The sequence below is a fragment of the Eschscholzia californica genome, unplaced genomic scaffold (genome assembly GCF_041429995.1).
Source record: "Eschscholzia californica isolate CP2 unplaced genomic scaffold, dmEscCali1.0.p SCAF_3, whole genome shotgun sequence".
Taxonomy (NCBI): Eukaryota; Viridiplantae; Streptophyta; class Magnoliopsida; order Ranunculales; family Papaveraceae; genus Eschscholzia; species Eschscholzia californica.
The window spans coordinates 39,269,149-39,291,221 of record NW_028238420.1 but is presented as its reverse complement, the minus strand read 5'-3'; the positions used below and the strand labels follow the sequence as shown (position 1 = coordinate 39,291,221).

The 22,073-nt window shown below is 37.0% G+C and overlaps 2 protein-coding genes across 2 annotated transcripts; one reads left to right on the top strand and one right to left on the bottom strand.

Moving 5' to 3' along the window:
• Positions 1-1,777: 1,777 nt before the first annotated feature.
• Positions 1,778-12,510, top strand: LOC147550167 (vacuolar protein-sorting-associated protein 33 homolog). The gene is made up of 23 exons (XM_086665060.1): positions 1,778-1,937; positions 4,912-5,101; positions 5,209-5,248; positions 5,330-5,410; positions 5,504-5,698; positions 5,950-6,060; positions 6,152-6,217; positions 6,382-6,489; positions 6,598-6,642; positions 7,319-7,375; positions 7,756-7,850; positions 8,030-8,081; positions 8,258-8,314; positions 8,633-8,695; positions 8,792-8,898; positions 9,417-9,539; positions 9,684-9,765; positions 9,903-9,973; positions 10,557-10,637; positions 11,088-11,145; positions 11,264-11,325; positions 11,530-11,623; positions 12,120-12,510. Exons 2-23 carry the CDS (start codon positions 5,049-5,051, stop codon positions 12,207-12,209), a joined length of 1,791 nt encoding a protein of 596 aa, XP_086521186.1. The 5' UTR covers positions 1,778-1,937; positions 4,912-5,048; the 3' UTR covers positions 12,210-12,510.
• Positions 12,511-13,498: 988 nt separating this feature from the next.
• On the bottom strand, positions 13,499-17,347 carry LOC147550166 (U-box domain-containing protein 14-like). The gene is made up of 4 exons (XM_086665059.1): positions 16,288-17,347; positions 15,985-16,101; positions 15,366-15,779; positions 13,499-14,978 (listed from the first exon to the last, which is right to left on the bottom strand). Exons 1-4 carry the CDS (start codon positions 16,552-16,554, stop codon positions 13,893-13,895), a joined length of 1,884 nt encoding a protein of 627 aa, XP_086521185.1. The 5' UTR covers positions 16,555-17,347; the 3' UTR covers positions 13,499-13,892.
• Positions 17,348-22,073: the final 4,726 nt, after the last annotated feature.

Below are 22,073 nucleotides of genomic sequence, written 5' to 3'. Positions count from 1 at the left end.
ACTCCAGCAGAGATTCATATGCAAAAAAATTGAACTCCACCACACAAATCCAATACTAAAGAAAACCATAATTTTGTAGGTGACCATTTGTACCACAATGATTTTGTGAAACCCATCAATCCATTTCTATCTATTGTATACATCTTGGTCAGTGCTTCTCTCTCGAGCACTCCTCTCATTTCTGGAGAGAGAAACTAAAGAGGGAAAGAGGTTGGCCATTCGCCTCATGGTGATCATCCTATTTAACTCGTGATGTAATTTTGAAACAACCAAAAACAATGGCAATCCAGCCGTCTTGTTCTCACACATGGGCAATCTCAGTCCCAAATCCAGCCCCCCTCTTTTCATCACCACCAATTCCACTTCTCCTTCCACCGCCAATTTGACTGCCTCCACCAACAATTCCACTTCTCCTTCCACAACCACTGCCATTAATCCCTCTCATTGTAGCAACTGAAATTGGAAATGGCCTAAGTAGGATTAGAAAGATTCATTTGAGTATAAATGTGGGTTTGATTAATGAGATTAATTAAAATCATGAGATAAATGTGGGTTTATTTAACTCGTAGGTTACTTAGGTTGAGGTAGGTTAAGTAGAGGGTAAAATCGTATTTTCTCTTCTTGAACTGTTATATTTAACTTTTTTTTTTTAAAAAAAAGGGAGTCCAAAGTGCAACACTGGAAAAAGGGAGTCCAAACAGCAAGTCAATAATACGAAAGGGGGTCCAAACAACAAATCTCCCTTAACTACTTTACCGTTGTATATTCATATTGACTTGGACTTAGGTCAATTTATTTTTACTAAATCGAAGTTTTACCCACTCTCTGTTACAAAAAATGATATTTTTTCTCCTCACTCCACCACCACCCGATCTTTCTCTTCCTCTTCGCTCTGTGTTCTCTCTCTTTTGTCCTCTATCTACTATAAAGAAAGAGTGATCAAAATCCTCATTCGAGAGTTCCAACTGACTCTTTAATAAAGATTGAGAGAACAATAGAGGGGGAGAGATCGCTGATGAAGGTGCTGGTGTTTAGTGGTGGTGATGGAGGTCCCATTGTCGGGCGATTTTCAACCAATGAAGATGGTGGTCGGACGGTGAGTGTTAGTGACACCTTAACTTGGTCAAAGTAATGACCGAGTTAAAGTCAATCCAAGTGTCCGCTCGTAAAAATAGGATGTATGTCTAGAGTATGTCTGGATTTTCTTGTTCTGCATCATTTTTCCCGATATAGTTGGTACAGACACAAGCCCAACTGATGACGAAACAAACAAAGGCCCTTCCGTTCATCCAAATCAGGGGCTAGGTGTCCACCTCCCTTTTGTGTAGCGGTTGGACATCCCTCTTAAGCACATGAGGTTGTGGGATCGAGTCTCGGTGCAATCAGTTTCCCATCAAGATTTATCTCATGTAATTTAGGTCAAAATAAAGTTAATTATGTGATAAATTTATCGGGCTTTAGGCCTCTTTCATTCATGGTTTAAATTAGGCGGTTATCGTGCGTATCACATCTACATGATGTATCAATGCCTTGTAACGACTAACGTACATCGTAGTCGATTCTCTAAAGTTAAGGGTCTGTTTGGTTTCAAACAAAGAAAAATCGGATGCTAAAAACTTCGACATTCTTATTAGGGTTATGTATATGGATCGGCCACCCGATCCATATAACCCGGACCGACCAACCCGGTCGACCAAGAGATACCGGTCCCGCCGGTCTCAATGTTCCAAAAGTTTTCATATTGTATTTAGATAAACATCATATACTTGTAATCTTTATCCTAGATTTACCCTAATTGTATTTCATTAGTCTATAAATACCTGTAACCCACATTGTTATCAATACACAAGAGAAATATTAATCTCCAACTGCTTCTTCTTTACTATTCAGAAATATCTTTCTATCGTTCGACTAATACTCGAACTATCTAAACGATAGTTCTCACATGGAATAAGAGCCACTCATTTTTTTTTTCTAATCTACAAACGATTTCTATCTTTCTCTTTATTCATCATGTCTACACCTACTGAATCAGGCACGGATTACACTCCAGGCACTCCTCCATATTCTTCTGCAATCTATGATATTCATCATAGTGATTCACCTACTACTATATTGATCACACCTCTTCTTTCCGGAGATAACTATGCCTCCTGGTCAAGAGGAATGAGAATGGCTTTAAGAGCCAAAGACAAATTCGAGTTTGTCGATGGTTTAATCTCTAAACCGACAACTCCCTTTGAATCACATGCATGGGAGAGATGTAATGATCTCGTGTCCAGTTGGTTAGTCAACTCGGTTTCTCCTGATCTTCGTCAATCCATCTTATATGATGAATCTGCTGCTGAAATTTGGACGAATCTTTATGATAGATTCCATCAAACAAATGCACCAAAAATCTTTCAACTCAAACGTGCAATCTCTTCAATGAAACAAGACGGATTCGACGTCTCTACTTACTTCACTAATCTCAAGTCTCTTCCTCACCCGTTCGTGTCCATTCCGGACAACGATTCGTTTATCTTTCCCCCACGGACGACTACTTCATCTACACCGTCCAGTGACAGGCCTTTCCAGGCGCCCTCGGGTTCAGCTACAACAACCCCTGACCAAGCACCCATTCGCCCTCTGCAGGCACCTCCTGGAATGCTTAGCCATGGATCTGTTCGGCCTCTGCAGACACCCCCTTCCACGAACACCCCTGGTCAGGCCCATCTCCAGTCTCTGTCGGCACCGCCTGCTCCAGGTATCCTTCAACAGGACGATGATCTCACCAAACAGCGACCCGACACCGTCCCGCCTACTTCGGCAGAGGCGCCCGCATCGGATTTGATTGGCCCACTGGCTTCCGACCCTTCCACTCTGAATATGGGCACTCTTCCTCCTCATAATCAGCGTCCGACACGTGATCGACGCCCTCCACCTCATCTGGCAGATTACGATTGTAACAATATCTCCTTGCCACATTCTAATTCTCGGTCCAACACTCCTTATCCTCTCACGGATTATCTATCAGTTGCACCTTTCTATAAGGACCATAAGATATTCCTCACATCGGTCCTTTCCCATAAAGAACCCACTTCCTTCAAGGAGGCTATGACTTCCCCTCATTGGAGGGAGGCCATGGCCACAGAAATCAAGGCCCTTGAATCAAACAATACTTGGACCTTAACTCATCTTCCAGTTGGAAAGAAACCCTTTGGATGCAAATGGGTTTACAAAATCAAATTCAATGCTAACAGTTCCATTGAACGCTACAAGGCGCGTCTCGTTGCCAAAGGCCATACTCAAGTCGAAGCACTTGACTACACTGACACCTTTGCCCCTGTCGCGAAGTTGGTAACAGTCAGGGTTCTTCTGTCCATTGCCGCAGTCAAAGGTTGGTCTCTTCACCAATTAGATGTCAACAACGCATTTCTCCAAGGTGATTTATACGAAGAAGTTTTTATGAAATTACCACCTGGCTTTTAACCTCAGGGGGAGACACGTGTATGTCGTCTTAAAAAATCCCTTTATGGTCTAAAGCAAGCATCTCGCCAGTGGTTCTCTAAATTTCTTCCGTACTGCTGAAACGAGATTTCATTCAATCCCTCTCCGACTACTCTCTCTTTACATATCGCAAAGGTTCCACATCAATATATGTCTTGGTTTATGTCGACGACATCATAATCACAGGGAATAACAATTTGGCCATATCTTCCCTCAAGTCCTTCCTTCGCTCTGCTCTCTCCCTCAAAGATCTTGGCCGTCTTCAATACTTTTTGGGTATTGAGGTATCCCGTTCTTCGAAAGGTATATTCTTATGTCAACGCAAGTACATTGTTGATATTCTCAAGGACTCTGGACTCACAGCTTCCAAAATTTCTCCTTTTCCTATGGATCAAAAGTCCAAACTCACTACAACAGATGGTCAACCTCTGGAGGATCCTACAGTATATCGTCGCCTTATAGGCCGCCTCATTTATCTCACCGTGACTCGCCCGGACATCACTTTCGCGGTTAACAGTCTTAGTCAATTCATGCAAGATCCGCATTCCTCACACATGGATGCTGCACACCGAGTCCTGCGATATCTCAAAGGTTCCATTGGAAAAGGTATCCTACTTTCTTTGACTAGTCCTCTCCTAATCTCTGGTTTTTGTGATTCTGACTAGGTTGGTTGTCCCACAACCAGACGATCCACCACTGGCTATCTCACAATGCTTGGATCGAGTCCACTTTCTTGGAAATCCAAGAAACAACACACCATTGCTCGATCTTCCGCGGAAGCTGAATATCGGGCCATGACCACTCTCACTTGTGAGCTTCAATGGCTCAAATCTCTTCTCTCCGATCTGGGGATTGATCACTCTTCTCCCATGCCGGTCCACTGTGACAATCGTGCGGCTATTCACATTGCCGAAAATCCAGTATTCCATGAACGAACCAAACACATAGAGATCGACTGTCATCTGGTACGTGAGAAGATTAAAAACAACTTGATCTCTCCAACATTTACTCCCTCCTCGGAACAACTCGTTGACATACTTACGAAGCCACTAGGTGCAGAAGCTTTCAAATCTACTATTGGCAAGTTGGGCATCATTGACATTCCTGCTCCAACTTGAGGGGGAGTATTAGGGTTATGTATATGGATCGGCCACCCGATCCATATAACCCGGACCGACCAACCAGGTCGACAAAGAGAGACCGGTCCCGCCGGTCTCAATGTTCCAGAAGTTTCGATATTGTATTTAGATAAACATCATATATTTGTAATCTTTATCCTAGATTTACCCTAATTGTATTTCATTAGTCTATAAATACTTTGACCCACATTGTTATCGATACACAAGAGAAATATTAATCTCCAACTGCTTCTTCTTTACTATTCAGAAATATCTTTCTATCGTTTCGACGAATACACGATAGTTCTCACAATTCGGAGATCCCCGCGGTCACCTGATCAAACCCCGCCTTTTCTTCATCAGGTTTTCCCGCTCTAGGGCACTCCAGATATTAGCCCTATCAGGAGAGTAATTCTTTTACTTTCTCTCTCTTCAATTTCAATGTCTCAGATTCCGAATTTGGATAATGCTCCTCTTAATCTCACTTCTCTTAGGTAATCTTTTCATCAAATTGTCTCTTAATTTATTTACCTGAATTGAATTTGATCAAAATTTTCATCAATTTCTTTCTGAATTGCTTAATTTTTCTTCATGAATCTAGAGAACAATCTCAGAAAGATCTTATTACCATCCTTAAAAACGTAAGTTAACATATAAACTCTTGTTTCTTGAATTTGAATGCTCTTGAATTTGATTAATTTGACTTGTTTAATCTTCTTTAGATTCGTGGAAAGAAGTGTTTGATTGTTGATCAGAAACTCAGTGGATCACTCGCTTTGATCCTTCAAACATCACTTCTTAAGGTAATTCTACTACTTTGATTGGTTTTAATTATCTCCAAACATCCAAATTTGCCCTAAAATTATTATGTGTCTTGTTTTTTTGGTTTTGAATAGGAATATGGTGTAGAATTACGGCATTTATCTTCTGAACCAGTTCAAACAGAATGTACCAAAGTAATTTACCTCGTTCGATCACAGCTTAATTTGGTGAAGCAAATTTCGGCTCATATTCAACATGACATTTCGAAAGTACTTCAAAGGGAGTATTTTGTTTACTTTGTTCCTCGAAGAACAGTTGCCTGCGAAAAGGTGAGCTATACTAGGATTTAATTTGTTCTACCTACCCTTATCTAGAAGAAATTATCTTATTATGAATGTAGTGAGGGGAGATAATATTCCAGTGGCTACCGAGTAGTCTCATTTTGGTGTTCCAATGAAATCATTGGTTACTTGTAAAGGGATCTTGCTATATGTATTGGGCTCTCGAAATCTCACTACCATGTAGCCGTTTGGGACCTTCTTTTGGCCTTTTAACTCATGCATCTTGTTTGTTATTACAGATTTTCGAGGAGGAAAAAATTCATCACTTGCTTACTGTCGGGGAATACCCTTTATATATTATTCCGTTGGATGAGGATGTGCTTTCTTTTGAACTTGACCTTGCTTACAGGGTAACACCAAATATGTTACGTTTTATTCCGCTCTAACACCAAATGTGTTTTAGCTTCTAATATGCATCCTTATGTTCTTTATGCAAGATAGGAATATCTGGTTGACGGGGATACAAGTTCTCTTTGGCATATTGCAAAATCAATTCATAAACTTGAGGTATGTGTTGTTTGTATCCGAAAATACTATAGAAGTGAAAATGCTACACATGGTTCTCAAGTAATAAAATACCTTGGAGATTCTCATACTCAGGATAATTCTAACACTTGGAATCCTATCTCTATACTTCTTACTTACAATAATTCATCTTTTTTGATTTCTAGTTTTCATTTGGACTGATCCCAAACGTGAGGGCTAAAGGCAAGGCATCAACACGGATTGCAGATATACTAAGCCGTATGCAAGTAGAAGAGCCAGTCAGCGCATCAGATGTAAATATGAGTTCTTCGTAGAATAAAAGTCTTAAAGATTGTGTATCTTTATTGGTTTACGTGATTTTCAATCGCTACTGATAAGTTGCTTTTATTTTAATACATCAGGTGGGAGCATCAGAAATAAATACGCTCATCCTTCTTGATAGAGAGGTAGTTGTTTTATTCCATTAACTAAAAGTGACCTTGAACTAGTTAACAGATTTCATGTCATAGATCTTCTGCAACGTGGCACCAAATATTACTTTTATTCTCCTGCCTGCACCCACCAGTCAGAATGACAGAATCTATTCTGATAAATCTTACTAGTTTGACAATTTGAAACTTGTAATTCTGCAGCATTACATAGCAAAGGATGACAACTGGTCTGAATAATTTATTACGGAACTCGATTTTGCAACAATAGATAAATGAAAAATTCAATATATTGGCTTTGTGTTATTCTATTGTACTTCATTTTATTTGACTTTGGTATGCTAGAGGGAAGCATTTGCACTGTGCATGCTACCGTAGGTTAGTTGAACGTCTAACATGTGATTGCGTTGTAGTAACCTACATATAACCTGTCATGGACGTAGTTGAGAAGTGGAAAGAGAAATGAGAAACTTGGTGTTTGCACCTCCAAGAATTAAACAAGAAAAAATGCAAACAGAAAAAACTCTTTGGGGGACTGTTGTTCCTTGAACTATATTTGCTTATTGCTTATAAGTTCCAACCGTGGATTTACTGTTTTGACTACTTTATCTAGTTATAACTAAGTGAGTAAGATATCTAGCTCATGAGAGTTGTGCAATTCTAATTTGTAATGTCATTTTCATATTGTTTGCAGGTAGACATGGTTACACCTATGTGTACCCAATTAACATATGAAGGCCTACTGGATGAGGTATGTTATGCAAATATAGGAATGTGATTCTGTCCTTTCTGAAGAATATGTTGTACAATCAGTATGACGGAACTGAGTACGCTTCCGAGACAATTTGCATTGTGTTGTTTGAATATATTGGTTATTGTTCTCTTCTTTTCATAACATCTAATATTTATGGACCCTTTTTCTATTAGCAGAAAAGTAAATGCATCCCTCATGATAATTCTGATTGATATTAGATATACCTTCTCTTAGGGATCATCAAACATTTTAACACAGAAAACATATGTATTTTACATCATTATGGTGCCTTGTTCCTTGAAACGAGACAAACATGCTAGTTATAATACATGCTTGAGACAATATATTGTAATGAGTTTTCTTTTGGTTTAATGCAGCTTCTCCATATAAATAATGGTTCTGTTGAGCTAGATTCATCCATCATGGGATCCCAACAAGAAGGAAAAAAGATGAAGGTTCCACTTAATTCTAGGTAAACTGATCTGCTTTTTCCTTTCTAATTTACTTGAAACCTTTATCGCGTTGGAATCCAACTCAAGGAATAATTGTAGTAGAGACAGGACTTTTATGGATGATAGATAATGTATCTATGAATTACTTGAGCAATGGTATTACAATTTACAACTAACCCTTTTCTTAACTTGACTTCAGTGATAAGCTATTTAAGGAGACTCGTGATCTCAACTTTGAAGTTGTTGTTCAGGTTATTCTATGATTCGAGGCAACTTATTTAACATATATTCCTTGCTCTTTCTTCAGTTAAACTCTTTTAGTTCATTGCGACTTTTATTTTGTATTGATAGAAGAAGTCTGATCACGTTTTTTTATGCCTCTTAACTGAATTTGATATGTTAACATACCGACTTCCTCTGAATACAGGTTCTCCGACAAAAAGCGACATCTATGAAGCAGGATTATACAGACATGCAAACTACTGTAAGTTAATGGAACATCACTTGCAACTTCATTTGTTTCTGACTTAAAAGTTGGTGCCATTATCCTATTTTTCTGTCAGACAAATTTTCTCTAGGTACTCATTTGATAGCTATAGTTCCAAATGCAAAAGAGGCTAGATCTTAGTTGCATGCCGTCTAGCGGTCAAAAGCTAGACCTCGTGTGTAAATTTTCCTAGTTCTTAGTTAAATTGCAAAACTGTTCATACAAAAGTCTCCATTGTGTCTTAGATACACGATTTAGGTGCTTCTATATTGGCTTTACCGATAACATCTGATTGAGTGGCGTTTAACTTTTCAGAGCCAGTCAGTCTCTGAACTGAAGGACTTCGTAAAGAAACTTAACTCGTTACCAGAGATAACTGTAAGTATGTTCACTTACATAATTACATTTATGGTTTTCTTCTAAATGATTATGTTCTAATAGTTAATTCTCTCTTTCTACTCATTATTGCTTCAGAGACACATCAATCTTGCTCAGCATTTGTCTACGTTTACTTCAAAGTCGTCATTTGCTGGAAAACTTGACATGGAGCACACAATTGTGGAGGCTGAAAGTTACGACATGTGAGTAGCGATTTGAATTATAACTCAATATAATGCTTAACATGTTTGAGCTGCGGTCATAGTTCTGAGTACTAATCTCTTGAATGGACTGACAAGAACAGTAGTATGGTATCTAGATGAGACATTTTTCTACAATTTTACAGTTATATAGTGGTTGTTAACTAAGTAGTACAGAACTATTGCGGTGCATAAACAGAGTAGGGGTACATATTTTCCTAAATAGTTTTGTGGATCTCATGACAATTACCAGATTGTTTTCCTCAAACCATGAATAGTTATTAGGAGACTATATATCTCATTTTTCTATATTGGCGATTATATCGTTTAAGGTACTCCATCATAGACTCACTGAGTTTTAATACCTATTTGTTTAAACAATTCCTGGAAGTGCACACTTTTTAGATCAAATAAGTTGGCACTTCGGTAATTTTCTACCTTCATATATGTGGCTGCACTTAATTATTAGATATATGTTTACCAGAATATATTATGACTTTATAAATGATCAAATGGGTCAGATGTTACGATTACATTGAAGAAATGATCCACAAGCAGGAGCCAATTGTCAATGTTCTACGTCTTCTTGTCTTATTTTCCATTACAAATTCAGGGTTACCGAAGAAAAACTTTGACTATTTGAGGTAAGATCCAGTATTTATAAATCTCCTTTATTTTGTATGTTTCTGTTCTTTAACCTACGGATTATTGATAAATGAATTTAGGAAAAGTTGTATTTCTTCACCATGTCCTTCTTTACTATTAATTTCTCAATTTTTTTTATTTAGGAGAGAATTCCTCCACAGTTACGGATTTGAACACATGGCTACTCTGAACAATTTGGAAAAAGCTGGACTTTTCAAGAAACAAGTAAGTGCATCCGACTTGACGTTTGGTTTGATGTGTTAGTTACTTTTTAGCTACTCAAATTGCCATTTCTGGGATTGTATAATAACAGTGTTGTGGTGTTAATTCTTAATGATACAAATAACTATGTTTCCTCTCAGGAGTTCAAAGGAAACTGGCCGACGATCAAGCGGGCATTGCAACTTGTCGTTGAAGATATCGACACTGCAAAGTATTAATGCTTCCTAATGTGATCACTTTTTACGTTGGATGAGAAAGTCTTAAGGTAGCAGTAGTGGGGAAGTCAGGAACCACGGGAGTTTCCCAACACTAGACGTAACAATCTATGTTGTGGATTACATGCAGAGTTGGAAATAGACCCCTATACTCAAAATGTTACTCAGACTCAATGTTGACTAGTTCTTGTTGACCTGTCTCTTTTGTCAATAAAAGAAGTGATTGAAACAGAATCTTATGATCAATGCTATACTGACATCCAGCAAGATTCGTTATTCATACTGCCTAGTTAGAGCTATTTATAGACAGTGTTCTAGAGATTTGGGATGTGGTTGTTGTAAAACTACTCTGTTGACAAATACACACCAGTATAGAATTTAAGACACTATAGGATCCATACATGAAGGCATGAAGCCATTATGTCTCATGTTTCCATGTAGTTTGTTTCTTTATCGTATACTTAGTCTTGGTAATATAACTGAGCCATGAATAGAAATATCTCACTTACCAGCTTCCGCTCTTTATGATCTATCTGATTTTTTTACTTGTTGCTAAAATTTGTGGTGATTCCTTTACAGCCCCAATGATATTGCATATGTCTTCTCTGGATATGCACCTCTTAGCATTCGGCTTGTCCAGCATGCTGTTAGATCTGGATGGTGAGGCTATTCTTTACCCCTTTTGAAGGATTTGACCGAAAAATAATATTTTATATAGTAACTTTTGTTGCAAAAAAATGTTGTTTTGCTCCTGAAACTAGTATAACAATATTTATACATGCCACGAATTAAAAAGTCTGATTGCTCCCTGGAGTATGTGCTATTGGATTACAGCGAGAATATGTTCGTTAATGTCTTTCTTCTGAGAGCACTACAAGGATAAGAACTTATCCTTGTCAAGTCTCTTCACTTGGTAAACGTTCTTAGTTGCCATGTGTGACATGTCATGTCTCTTCACTTACTTACATGTTAATATTTCTAGAAGAGAAATTATAATAAAAGAACTTGCTGTTAGCAGAGAATAACTTGTCATCTTTTAGGCACCATTTGATTCATTTTGACATAGCTAGGTTTTAAAGTATGATCATAATGTGATAAATTGACCTTCAGGCGTCCTATTGAAGAGATCCTAAAGCTGTTGCCTGGACCACATTCTGAATCGAAGAGAGTGAGTTCTTACTCTTGTTGCTGCATCAACCGCCTAACTCGTTCGCACTTCTAGTTTATTTCTCTCTTTCATCTTGCTATTTATTCATAATCTTTCCTGCATCATCCTTTATGTCTAGGGAGGATATTCAAGCAGTCCATCATTTGACTCTCTTCCGGGCGCGGCAACGCATCTTGACAAGTATGCCTCTGTTACTTTTCATTACGCAACTTAGTCAATTCCTCTAACTTACTTTTCACCCAAAATTCAAGCACGTTGAGAATTTATTATGACTGGATTTAATTTAAGACTCAGTTAAAATGTTCCTAGAAGTTTGAGGTTTACCGTTTAACGTTTTTATGACGCTGTCTATGTTCTCTGACATTTTTGTACTCATTTTGACAGGGTCGCTGATGGAAGGCGATCTCTCGTACTGGTTGTCTTTGTCGGAGGTGTAACATATGCAGAGATATCTGCTCTTCGTTTTCTCAGTGCTCAGGTATACTATGTGTTCCATATGGAGAAACACAAGTCTTTTGTTAAAAATAGGTTTCTGTTTCTGCATTACATTCTTTGATTATTTTCAACATACAGTAAACCAGATAGAGAGAATTACCATGAGTATGTATTGAAAGAAAACACCTTCACTTGCCTAGTCTCTCTTGCACTATTAACCTGTATGATTCACTTCTCCAATGTAAATCGTCAATCTAGGTATACCTCAGAGACCATTTCTGAAGCCCAAGATAACAAATTCTTTCCTCTCAATCTGCAAAAAATTGATCTTACCCTTTATAGATAGAAATATTTACATTTGATTATATCAGAACGGGAGCTAATGTTACATACTTTTATTGTTATTAAATGAGTTTTGATAATATGTTAAATATCTGGGCATAACTGATTACTAGCAGACTAACAAACTGGTATTATTGTTTCTGGGTTCTTTCTTCTAATGCTGTAGGAACGCTGTTTAATCCACTTGTTATTTGCAGGAAGGAATGGCGTATGACTTGATTGTTGGAACAACTAAAATGGTGAACGGTCATACCGTGATTGAACCATTCCTTGAGAAAATGGGTTAAAGGATCGAAGGCCATTTAGTCACAGAGCAACTTCTTGTGTGCTTAAAACATACTATGTGTCATTGGTCATCAGAACTCGTAGTTTCATGTTTTGGGACATTGACTGAAATGTCGGGAAATTCGAACTAGTCAAGGGTGTATTTTGGTGCGATAAGAGGCATAAATGGGAAGTCCTCCAGAGGTTCTTCTATTGTGAATTGTTTTCTGAGGTGCTTTCATCGCCTCTTTTCGTTTATTTTTCAGCTGTTTCTTGGATTGGTCTTGATTCATGTGGAAAGGAGTAGATCGACAAATTCACTTACAAGGGGAAAACATATGTTATTTATGGTGTGTTTGGTTGCAGGATTCCTAAGTAGGATTCCTATCAGATGTGAGATTTGGTAGGAATCATGAATCCTTGATCTGTTTGGCTACCAAGAATCTTAGGACTCTTGAATCCTAAGGATTCCTAATTCTAAAATTTGTATTGGACCAAAATCTCACCCTACCACCTGGGATTTGCTAAGATTTTGGATTAATAAATCAGAATTTCAAACTTAAAATCAACGAAAAAATAATTCCTTCTACAAAATAATTATTTTAAATTTCAAAAATATTTTTATTTTTCAAAAATCTTTTTTTTTCCCCAAAAATCATTTTTTTTTCCCAAAATCTGATTTTTCGGACAACCATTTTTTCCTCGGAAATTCGATTCTTCCCTAAATAAGTTTTGTTTCGAAAATCCAATTTTTTTTTTCCAGAAAACAGATTTCCCTTAAAAACCGTTTTTCTTCCATATCCGTTTTTTATCGAAAAATTGTTTTTTCTCTCGAAAAACATTGATAGAGACCGTGTTTTTCTCGAAAGAAAAAACGGTGGGAGAAAAAAGATTTTCGTGAAAAAAAAATACTTAAACAATAATAAATCATAGGATTCTTATTAGTTGCCAAACAAACCAAAAAATATCACTTGGATTCATGAATCCGTGGAATCATGAATCCCAAGGACTCATGAATCCGCGATTCATGATTCCGTCATCCAAACACACCATTAATCTTTTTTTTTGAATGGTTTGTTATATAATGAATGTATCATTTGTTTGTTTCTGAAGTTTGAATTGGTAATTATTTGGTAAATTATGGAAGGGGTGGACTTTTCTAGTTATTATAAAGGTTGTCAATGAAATCTGTACACCCCAACTTCAATAGAAAGTGGTATAGCAGAAAAAACAGTGTTGTAACTGCTGTTTCTAAGCAAAATGTTTAACTTTGTGACAGAACGTCGCTGAATTAGCGAATTGTTTCGAAATAGAAACGAAAATGGAAAACATTAACACTGAAATTAGTATATGTACAATGAAATGTATTACAGAATTAAATTTAGCGGAAAAGGATAACTTTTTTGAAATGAAAACAAAATCGAAAAAATGATAAATACCAGTGTGATACATACAAGAATGGACAAAGCAGATTATCAGCAGATGCAGTTTGTTGCTAAGACTGTAGTGCTAATTACCCATTTTCATCTTAGCTCAAATGCCAGAGGAGTTGATTCTTTTGCACTACTTGGACAAAAATTTCCCCTTTTCATTTTTTATGGATTACTACAAAAACACCTTCCTACCCGAGGATCCATCTTTGAATTCAAATATTGGTAGATCACGAAACTCGTAAAGGGCCTTTCTTAATTCATTGCCTCTGTAATTCATGCGCTGTCGCTACCCATATCAGGATCTGTTGTCCGATGAATGAACTCAAGAAGATGTCCTGCTTTCCTCTTAGCTCGATCAGTACCATTCTCTGATAATTCTTTTAATGCCTCTTCTGCTCCAAGCTCTTTCAACTTTTTCAGACTCTGTAAATCACCGGAGCATAACGACCACAAAATGGACGTAGCGTTCTCTCTATTACGTATTGATCCAGTCTTCAGTACCTCAATCAAAACAGGGATTGGTTCAGCCTGACTTATCGCTGCTTTCCCTTCATGATGGGTTGCAAGAATAGCCAGAATACCAAGTGCTTCGTCCATTATTCCACCACAATCATCCATCAGCAACTTCATCAGTGGCACCAGAATACCGGCCCTCAAAGCCCTAACTTTATTTCCCTGATAGATCGAAAGGTTAAAAATTGCAGTTGCTGCATCCTTTTTCCCTCGTGGGCTCCCTTGCCAAAGGAGGTCTATAAGAGCCGGGATAGCTCCGGCTGCCCCTATCGCCACTTTATACTCATCGATGACAGACAAGCTGAAAAGAGTTGCAGCTGCATTTTCCCTGGCTTCAATGCTTCCATTCTTAAGCACATCGACTATATCGGGTATTGCTCCTGCATTCACTATACGTCCTTTGTTTGTCTCGTTTATGGAAAGATTGAGAAGTGAAGTAACCGCATGTTCTCGAGTTCGAGGATCAGCCGAGGCTAATAATTCTACAAGAAGCGGAATAGCTCCTGCCTCTCCAATGCATATCCTGTTATCAGCATTCCTTTTCGCCAGCAATCTAAACTCACCAGCAGCTGCTCTTTTCTCTTCTAGGTTACCATCTGATAATTTCTGTAATAATGTAACTATAGCTGATTGATCACAATCTGAACCTGAACTACTTGATGTTTTCTTTTTACCACTCCCTTCATTTGTTGGTAGTTCGATCCCATTATTTTCACACCACTGAACAATTAAACCTTTCAAAACGTAGTTAGGTGTAAGTGTTGTATGTAGCAGAGTTTGCTGTGTCTTGGGACATGTCTTTCGCCCAGCGTCTAGCCATTTTTGGATACAGATTCTTTCATAAGTCTGAAATAAATCGATGGAGGATTATGGACAATCTAAAAGTAGTATGAGAATAGTCCCACATAGATAAAGCACACTCTCATGACCAAGAATATAATATCTAGGGCCACTCGGCTCATAGCCAATTGGTTTTGAAGTGGATCCCTTAACATGGTTTTAGAGCTAGGCCAAACGATTACACGTCCTCCACGTCACCCAACTGAAAAGTACACTTGTTAGGGTAAAGAACCTCACGCACGAGGGGACATGCAAGAATAGTCCGACATGGACCAAGGGTACTCGAGTAACCAAGACCATAATATATTAGGCCTCTGCACTCATTGCCAACTGGTCTTGAGTTGGATGGTCAAAGAGTTAATAAGTAAAGGTTAAAGGCCAACAAAAGACAACCTGTCCAGTTGAGATGATGACGGGATCTTTCATCAATTCCAGTGATACTGGGCAGCGAAAATCATCTGGAATGACTGGCGATCTGCTCCTCACCAAGACTGCTTCATTTTCAACAGCATCGTCTCCTGTGTTTTCGGCGAGTATAAAATCAGTTAACTTCTTAAGTAAAGTTAACATATCTTCGAGCCGATCTCCCAAACCTCCATCACTAGAGATAAGCATTTCATGCAAAGCAACAGATTCTTTCTTTAGATCATTAATGGTCTTAAGGTGCAGCTTCTCTGAAAGTCTTCTTAGGATGGATGAGTCAGGATCTTTATCGTTTTTTACCGAGTACAAATCCTTGAAAAGCTGTGACTCGGGTGCGTCCATTCTTTCTTTTGCTCTCTTAAACTGAGCATGGACAAGTTCAATCTGAACAATGCAAGAGTTGTACCTCATTATTTGCTCAAAACGTATAAAGTTTATCTTAAGCTATTCTTTTAAGGAAATGTAATCACATGTCACGATATACGGTAAGCATAATAATAACGAATGAAGTAATTGAATGAAGGAAAGCGGCAAATACACGTAATTTATAAGGTACTGAGGTTATGCAAACTAATGCTTATAAGATTACCTGTTCTTGAACTTCTTCGGATAAATTTAGTTTATCGTACGAAATTTCGGTTAATGCTTCCTCAATTTGTCCAGTCACCTCATGAAACTTTGTTACAATATTTTCTCTTTGTAAAGCCTGCAAATTAGGAAGCTTGCTTAAATACATTGTCACAAGGATTTCTCCATCATTTGATCTCATAATCATATAATTTAGCTAAATGAAGGTTCACATACTCTTGTTTTCTCATTCAATTAGCAAACTATTAAAATTTTGATTTATAATTGCATATAAATTTGAAAGAGAGAGAGAAAGAGAGATTACCTGATAGATCTTGCTGCCTTCATTAATAGACCTTAGAAGTTGTCTTGCTGATGCTAAAGCAGCTTTCAAGGACAAGAAAACCCTAATTTCTTCTTCATTAAGATTTATCTCAATGTCCTTCAATTCTTCAAAAAGAGGGCTTAATACCTTAACCCTTCTCAGAAGATCGCTATACATCTTCTTAGAAGTGTTCCGACATTCGGGAAATTCAATAATTTCCATCACAATCTCAAACAATTCTTCTACTACTTCCTGTGATTCCTCCATGTGAAATTAATTATTAGGGCACAAAACAAGCTACAAAGGAGCCTTCTGAGCTTCAAACCTCCCTAATAATTGTTACAAAACAAAACCCCTAATAAAAATCGAGCTGAATCCTCAACGACTTTGTTCTAGAGAAATTTTATTAGAGGTGACAAATTCATAAGAATTGCCATTAAAGCATCTTGACGAAGTTCTTCAACAACCAAACAGAATTAAAAATTAAAAATACAAAAAAAAAAAAATGTTTTTTTAAAATAATAAATGAATTAAAAGTGCCTGATTGGTTCCAATTTCACCCTCCATATCTGTCCAACGTTCCAATCAGGCCCTCAATTCACATATTTTGGATTAGTAATTGTTGGTCAAGTTCACCCCTATTTTAAAAGTCATTCCTTTTCTATCTTCTTTCATTCTTACTCACTCGATAAGGTGTCGATTTTCATTTTTGGTGCCTTAACTGCAAAAAAAAAAAAAAAAAAAAAAATTCAATCTCTTCATCTTCCTCGCCACTATCACCATCTCCTCTCTTTCTCTCTCCCCGAAACTTCAAATCTTAAGCTTTAGTTGATGCTTCGATTCGAAACGCTAAAACTTCAAATCTGAGTTTTTGTTGAAGTTTTAGATCTAAATCTGGGTTTCTGTTGAAGTTTTAGATCTAAATTTTCAGAGAGGAAGAGAAAACAATGACGATGATGATGATGATGGTGGTGAGAGGAAGATGAAGAGAGAGATTGGCAAAAAATGGTTGAAGGTCGTCAGAAATGACAATCAGTCATTATCAGGGACCTAATCCAGTGAGTAAGAAAGAAAGCACAGAAAAAGAACTATTTTCCATATAGAGTAAAAAGGAAAGAAAAAATTGAGGGTTAGAGTTGACTAACCAACACTAACGGAAACATGGTCTTAGAGGCTAAATGTGGAGCATTGAAAAAGAAAAGTGGTCAAACTTTCGAGTTGCCCACAAATTGGGGGTCAAATTAAAATTAACCCTTAAAGTCAAAGGTATTTGGTTTTTAAGATCGACAAAGTTGACTTAGTACTTGACAAAATTACCCTTTAAGATGAACACATTAACGACCCACCGCCGAGGTTGATTCTGGTAACAGTGAGATGGCGTGTGGTGGCTGACTAGATTATGAGGTTAGTTGTTCGTTAAACTTTTGTGGGTCCATCTGGTTTGGTTAACCACCGCGTGGAAGAAAAAGGAGACCGTCATTTGCCGTCATTGTCTATAAACACTCCTATTTACTATTAATGACGCCCCCATACAGCCGTATCTCGAAAGGATTTTATGGGTGGGGGGTGCGCCTACAACAATGAAGTGGGCGCGCATAGAACTTTCTTTGCCGGCATGCTGTCTCAACGTGGGTGGACAAACACACGTCTTGGGGGCAAATCCTTAGCCATCCAATCTACATTTATTCCTCTTTTTTGGTATAAATCCAATATTCCTCCAAATCACCGGATATCCTCAATATCACAAATCTTGCAAGTCAAACCATAATACATAATTATCAAAAAAAAAACCATAACACATTTATTCCTCTTTTTTGGTATAAATTGTCATTCAATAGGAGTACTAAAATAAGTTATTTTTTCGCACATTTAAGTAGAAAAGTAAAAAATTAATTTGGCAACGTGAAAATTTCTGACTTTATTTAAGTTAAAATTTGACTTCCTTTTAAAGTTCAAAATTTTTTACTTTTGACTTCAAAGTTAAGTTACTTATGTCCAACACATACACGAATATTACTTGACTATTTTGTTTCTTGTCTACCTCTGCTAGCTTCACCACAAGACAATTTACACCACTACCACCATACCTCAACCACCATCACAGGCCCACATCCACCACCACCACTCCACACCTCCGCCACACCGCCACCACACCTCCATTACCGACACCACACCATATCCACACCATAACACTTCAAATACCACGAATGTACCTCCACGATCACTACAATCATCACCAAGCTTCCACCACCACTACAACCATCACCATGTCTCCACCACCACCACCACCACCACCACCACCATCGTCTCTAAGCCTTCACTACCACTACCATCATCACTATGTCTCCACCACTATCATTACCAAGCCTCCACCACCACACATCCACCACCGCATTTCCACCACCACCACCACAAAACCACAACACCTCAAATCAACCATCATACTTTCATCTCCACCGCCACACCTCAACCACCAACACAATACCTCCTCCACCACTACCACCACCATCATACCTCCATCACTACCATCATCGCCATATTTCCACCACTATATCCGCATGACCACTAGCACCATATTAACACCACCACCGCCATATTTCCTCCTCCACCACGCCTCAACCACCACCATTATTACCACCACCGCCACCTTTGCCATAATAGTCATCAGGAAATCGTATGAGTAAACTTAAAATAAATTATCTCTATGGGGAAAGAAAAAATAGAAAAGTAAATAATGTTGTCAAACTAACTTTTTAACTTTTTTACTTATAAATAACTATTTTGTCAATCACACGTTCTATATTTTTTTAACTTTATTAAAGCAAAAGTACTTCTACTAGAAGCAAAAGTTCTTCTAATTTTGTTTGTCAAACGACACCTAAAAGTGTCATGTTTATTATATGTTGCGGTGACCTCTCCTCCTCCTCCTCCTCCTCCTCCTCCTCCTCCTCCTCCTCCTCCTCCTCCTCCTCCTCCTCCTCCTCCTCCTCCTCCTCCTCCTCCTCCTCCTCCTCCTCCTCCTCCTCCTCCTTCTTCTTCTTCTTCTTCCTTCTTCTTCTTCTTCTTCTTCTTCTTCTTCTTCTTCTTCTTCTTCTTCTTCTTTATTTCCTTGTAATATTAGGATTTTCTTCTTCTTCTTCTTCTTTATTTCCTTGTAATATTAGGATTTTGTTGTTCTTTGTGGCGGATTTTTGATGTTTTTTTGTTGCATTTTTGCTTTTTGCAGTTTTGGGTTTGATCGTGTTTGCAAATCGTGTTTTATAGACTTATAGTTACTAATTTTTATAGAGAAAGGAAGTAGAAATATTTAGAATTTTTATTTATTTCCTTGTAATATTATTAGTACCATAGAAATTAGGATTTTGTTGTTCTTTGTGGCGGATTTTTGATGTTTTTTGTTGGATTTTTGCTTTTTGCAGTTTGGGGTTTGATCGTGTTTGCAAACCGTGTTTTCGGATTTCGTGAATCAATTTGCGAACTTTTCAAACCCAATTCGCAAGATTCTCTCATTTTACATCTGGAAAACTGAATTTGTGAGATTTAAAATTCAGTTTGCATCTCCAAATCGAGTTCGCGAAATTGTTAAAAAAATTTGTTTTTTCTAGTTGTTTTCTACAATAAAGGCATTAAATGTGAATCTTGTTAGAAAAATCTTGATTTTCAAAAATATAAGTTTTACTAACATCAAATAAGTTGTTTAATCTTAATAAATATTTTGATTAAACAACTTATTTGAAAAAAGTAATTTTTAAAAAATATATAGTTTTACTAACATGTAAGAAAAAAAAAAAAGTTATACATTTAAATTTAAAATAAAAAAATTATTCAAAAAAGTTGTTTAATCTTAATAAATATTTTGACTTGAATTAATAATAATAAAATATTTATTGTTTTTCTTACATACTTCAAATATTATTTTGGCTCAAATGACTAAAATCTCAGAATTATGTGTAACAAAATTTCTAGGGGTGGGTCTTGTTAATGAATGAAAATATTAAAATTATATATAAATTCGGAATATACTGAATTTGGGATATGGTAGAAACATCGACGGTTACGAAATGGATTTTTGAATGAGAGGCCCAAAAAATGGAGGGTAAATAAGCATTACCCCCAGCCAAAAAAAAACAATGAGAACTCAGTCCAAATTGTTAGGACAGCTCACACTTTTTTGATTTTTATTTTATTTATCCCGAATTTACCCCTCCACGGGAAATTTTTGTGTTTTCTGACAATCTGGCGGACGACAGCGAAGCAATTAATTCCCCGTACATGGCGTAATGTCAGAGAAACATTCAGATTTTTTGAAAATTCAAAAATGACGCCATTTTTTGACGAAATTTCAACCAATTTTTTTGGACCCCGCCCATTATATTTTGTTTCAACTCCTTTTTCTTCTTATTTATACATCCAAAAATCTTCTTCATCATTCTTATTTTGTTTCACATTTTATCTTCTTCAGCTCTTTCAATCTCTAAAAATATAAATTTTTTGTTCTTTCTCTCTCTAAAAGTTTTATGTTCTTATTTTTGGATGTTCATCATTCTTATTTTGTTTCACAGTTTATCTTCCTCATCTCTTTCAATCTCTAAAAACATCAAAGTTTTCTGTCTTTCTCTCTCTAAAAGTTTTATGTTCTTATTTTTCTTCTTCATCATTCTTATTTGTATCACATTTTATCTTCTTCATCTCTAAAAACATCAAAGTACATAACCAAATGGCCAGTGCACAGAACCATTTCCACTACAGAAGAAAATTCCCAGTTCAAAAGTGTCAAATACTGAACCAAATGGCCAGTACACAAAAAAATTCCCGGTGCACAAGAAAGATCCTAGTACAAAAATGTCTAGTACATAACCAAATGGCAAGTACACAGAACAATTCCCGGTACACAAGAAAATTTCCACTACAAAAATATCTAGTACATAACCAAATGGCTTGTACATAGAACAATTCCCTCTACACAAGAAAATTCCCAGAACAAAAATGTCTAGTACATAACCAAATGGCCAGCACACAGAACAATTCCCGTTACACAAGAAAATTCCCAGTACAAAAATATGTAGTACATATCCAAAAAATGGCCAGTACATTAAATAATTTCCGGTACACAAGAAAATTTCCTTGTACAAATCAATGAAAAACTACCAAAAATGAAGAAATTTGTTGAGATTGCAAAAAGATAAGAAATAAATCTGGAAAAAAGAACAAAATTTGTTGAGATTGGAGAGAGAAATTTAAAAAGATTGGAGAGAGAAATATGTGTGGGAGAAAATAAAAAAGAAATAAGAAATAAGAAATAAATCTGGAAAATAGAACGAAAATGGCAAGTTGGTAAATTTTGTAATGGCAATTCTGTAAATTTGTGGAAAGTACAAGGTTTGATGTCAGGTGCGTCAGACTATTTTTCAAAAAATTTCGCATTTCCAGGGAATTTTTCGGTGGCAATTTTGTAAATTTATAGAAAGTACACAGTCTGATGGGAGGCGTGTCAGATTATCTTTCAGAATTTTTCGACGACCGTTTCGTAAATTTCGAAAAGAAGAAGGGTGTTTCGGAAATTCCACCCCCAACCTGACTTGTTGGACCTGCCCCTCATTCTTTATCTGCAGTGAACCTGATATACATTGTTGGGTTGGTTTTGGACCTTTTGCCCAATCCCTCTTACGAAATTTATGGATAACAACTATTAGCTTTAGAAATTCCGCATTCTCCCATACACCTAATAAAGCTAGTCATGCAACACCTCTATCCGAGTTCCTAAATGGACACCACTATTTTTCAAG